Source organism: Oncorhynchus masou, chromosome 6 (assembly GCF_036934945.1).
Source record: "Oncorhynchus masou masou isolate Uvic2021 chromosome 6, UVic_Omas_1.1, whole genome shotgun sequence".
In the NCBI taxonomy this organism is placed as follows: Eukaryota; Metazoa; Chordata; class Actinopteri; order Salmoniformes; family Salmonidae; genus Oncorhynchus; species Oncorhynchus masou.
Genome location: NC_088217.1, coordinates 25,074,170 through 25,077,900, shown reverse-complemented (window position 1 = coordinate 25,077,900; position 3,731 = coordinate 25,074,170). Strand labels below are relative to the sequence as shown.

At 39.2% G+C, this 3,731-nt stretch overlaps 1 protein-coding gene across 1 annotated transcript; it reads left to right on the top strand.

Moving 5' to 3' along the window:
• The first annotated feature begins 725 nt into the window (after nucleotides 1–725).
• On the top strand, nucleotides 726–3,731 carry LOC135541728 (green-sensitive opsin-3-like). The gene is made up of 5 exons (XM_064968053.1): nucleotides 726–1,089; nucleotides 1,585–1,753; nucleotides 2,918–3,083; nucleotides 3,214–3,453; nucleotides 3,630–3,731. The coding sequence occupies exons 1-5, from the start codon at nucleotides 729–731 to the stop codon at nucleotides 3,729–3,731; spliced, it is 1,038 nt and encodes a 345-aa protein (XP_064824125.1). The 5' UTR covers nucleotides 726–728.

Sequence of the window (3,731 nt, the reverse complement as noted above, 5' to 3'; positions counted from 1 at the left end):
TATTTGAGAACACCAAAGTGCTATGCCCACTTTTGCTGCATACTGTATGTTGTGAATGTTTTTATAGGCTGCTGTATATACATTTATCAGCTCAACAAACCACAGCATAAAGGACCCAGCCTACAGGCAATCTTAGTTGCTGTATATTTTCACTTCATATTAGTATTTTAGTAGTATTTTTGTGGACATATTTTACTGAAGTTATTTATAAGATGTATAATTGGGTTTATAAATTAAAATGTGCAATCTCTGACTCAACTACAAGTCTATACATTGACCTTTGAGGTAAATTGACATTTTAGTATGATTTAAATGTTTTGAAATTATTGTGTTTTCGGGGTGCTGAGTGCAAAAACAGACAAACAAATAAACAAACAAACCAATAAAATAATGGTGGTAATTGGGTGCATATACAGCCTTTCTGTTCTTTTTATACCAACCTGTGAAATGTCTCTACAACTTGTACTATCATAGACACTTCAAAGGCCTATGAATAAATATCCAAATCCCCTGGAATCAGAGGTTAGTCAACTGTAAGACTTTGAATCGCATAATCCCAGACTAATCTAATTAACAGATTTTAAATCCCCTGAAAGCAGCCTCCACAAAACTGTATAAAATCAATCTCAAGACAACATTTGCATTAGAGAGCTGCTGCATCCAAAGAGACAGGGTTGACCAAATTACTCAACTTTTTCTTCACCTTAACACCTGTCCATTTACTCAAAATGAATGGCACTGAGGGCAACAACTTCTACATCCCCATGTCCAACAGGACTGGGCTTGTAAGGAGTCCTTTTCTATACCCTCAGTACTACTTGGCGGATCCATGGCAATTCTATCTGCTTGCTGTCTACATGTTCTTCCTGATCTGTTTTGGATTCCCCATCAACGGTCTGACCCTGTACGTCACAGCCACAAACAAGAAGCTCCAGCAACCTCTAAACTTCATTCTGGTCAATTTGGCTCTGGCTGGGTTGATCATGGTTCTCTTTGGATTCACTATCACCATTACATCTGCTGTCAATGGCTACTTCATCTGGGGACCATTGGGCTGTGCCATTGAGGGATTCATGGCTACACTTGGAGGTGAGAACTCTTTTGTGCAGGTTGTTCACTTTGGCTAGCATGGGTGCCAGTCTGTTTCTTATTGAATTGGCATTACAATGACAGCAATGAAGTTGGCGAGAGCATAAAGGTTCACTCTCCTGCTGTCCATTCTTCTCCCCATATGGTACATTATTTAATTAGTGTTCACAGCAACAGAGTTTTCTTGACTTCATTGTTTGTGAAGAAGAAGAAGTAGTTTCAATAAAGTTCACGGATTGGGTATGCAATCAGATTTTTGTCAAATATACTTGGATAGTCTCAATCAAGATTAAAGAATTTAGATTTAATGAAATAATAGTCTGGTCATTTAGAAATAACGTTGTATCGTAAGATCCAAGATTCCATACAGTCCATATTATGAGGCAATTAGATCCCCTTCTCTGTTGTTTGCATCTCCATGCTCCAACCTCTTTTGCCCAACAAATGCAGGACAAGCAAAAACAAATCTCTTCCCTTTCCTATTCTCAATTCAAGGTCAGGTGGCTCTGTGGTCTCTGGTGGTGCTGGCAATTGAGAGATACATTGTGGTATGCAAGCCCATGGGCAGCTTCAAATTCAGTGTCGCCCATGCTGGTGCAGGTGTTGGATTCACCTGGGTGATGGCTGCCACCTGCGCTGTTCCCCCACTGGTTGGCTGGTCCAGGTACAGTGCATGTAATATGATATAAAAGTAAAACACAAAGATACTACATTTATCTGACACAGATTAAGCTTAGTCCTGGACTAAAAAACTATTTCAATAGAGTCTCTTTATTGACCATGCTTTCTAATCCAGTGGAAGGCTTAAGAGAAACCATCCCCTTATGTTGCAATTTGCAATTCATATAATTGTCTGATCTTTTAATCACATCAATTACACAGTCATTATAAATTCAGGTGTAATGTCTATGAGATGAGATCAAACAATGATGTAAAGACAATAATAGGTTAGGTTTAATACAATGCATCACACATATAATGCAGTTGGTCAATCATGGTATTCTCTGGCAAAAGTTGTTGGTTTTTTTGTGTTATTGCATTTTAGTGACATTAGCTATGTTTCCATCCAATTGGTGACAGATTTCCATGCGAATATTCTAAAATCTGCATTAAAACAATACACACATTTCCCCACCAGTGATGGATTTCTATTAAATTGACTTGTTGCAGATGTAAGGTTCTGCGGGATGACGAAGTTCACATAAAATACCTTTTGCGGTTAATTTCCATGTTTCCGTAATAAACAAAATACAAGTTAAATGGGTTTCCATTGCATTTTCAACTCTGCTGATGGTTTTCGCAAACAAAATGTTGTGTCACATAATGAGTGGTATTGGCACGCAGTTGGCTAGAGAACACATATAGCCTAAATGATGAGATTATTATTATTTGTCAAATGGCAGCCTTCAATCATCATGTCACCAGAATAAGACCTTTGCTATTTATTGGAAAGAAGCATCATGCTCATCACTTTGCACTTTCACCACCCTCTGAAGTTCATCATCATTTATTGAATCTGTTACCTAATAAAGTGCATGCTTTAGCGACGAGTCATAGTAGAGGGGACCACACAACATGTAAATTGCGTGACTCAAGTTTACTTTGATAGTTATATAAATATTTGCTTGTAAAATCTTTTCCACTGACATTTCTTCATATAATTAATTTTACAGACACAAAAAGATCCCACCTTGCCTCGTGTATTTTGTTTTGTCGACATACCAAAATATTTACTGTAGAGATTTTGGTTGTTAGTTAAGGTTAACACTGATGATCTTCTTATAATGTATAATCTAAAACTGTCTCATCAACTGACTTTCCCTCATAGATACATCCCTGAGGGAATGCAGTGTTCATGTGGACCTGACTACTATACTCTGAGTCCAGGCTACAACAATGACTCATATGTCATATACATGTTTGTCTGCCACTTCATGGTTCCAGTCTTCATCATTGCCTTCACTTATGGAAGCCTTGTCCTCACAGTCAAGGCGGTATGTGGTTCTTAGACACAGAAAATGTAACTAGCAGACCCACAAAGTCATAGCATTTGGATTCTTATGCTAAGGATATGGATTTCTAATAAGTCACACAAGCATTTCTCTTTCTTCTCTTCATTTTCAGGCGGCAGCTTCCCAGCAGGATTCAGCATCTACCCAGAAAGCTGAGAAGGAAGTGACACGTATGTGCCTCCTGATGGTTATGGGTTTTCTGATTGCCTGGACCCCCTATGCCTCTGTTGCTGCATGGATCTTCTTCAACAAAGGAGCTGCGTTCACTGCCCAGTTCATGGCTGTCCCAGCCTTCTTCTCAAAGAGCTCAGCCATCTTCAACCCAGTCATCTATGTGCTGATGAACAAACAGGTTGGTAACATGGGAATTTGGTCTTTCCTTTTTAGTGTTCGACAAATAGGTTGATCACAGGTCACCAAAAACATAAGCCTACATATATCATAAAAGTAATTTCTACTGTCTGTGCTAGTGCTCTAGCATCTTGACTCTTCCATCTCTGACATTGTGGTCTCGCTCTCTCTCTACAGTTCCGTAACTGCATGCTGGCTGCTGTAGGCATAGCAGCCCCTGAGGACGAGACTTCTGTGTCAACAAGCAAGACAGAAGTGTCTTCTGTGGGCCCTGCATAA

Excerpts from the sequence above, each read along its gene's own strand:
- LOC135541728 (XM_064968053.1), top strand. The coding sequence starts at position 729 with ATGAATGGCACTGAGGGCAACAACTTCTACATCCCCATGTCCAACAGG. Across the intron at positions 1,754-2,917 it reads CCACTGGTTGGCTGGTCCAG|ATACATCCCTGAGGGAATGC; the intron begins GTACAGTGCATG and ends TTTCCCTCATAG. Across the intron at positions 3,454-3,629 it reads ATGTGCTGATGAACAAACAG|TTCCGTAACTGCATGCTGGC; the intron begins GTTGGTAACATG and ends CTCTCTCTACAG.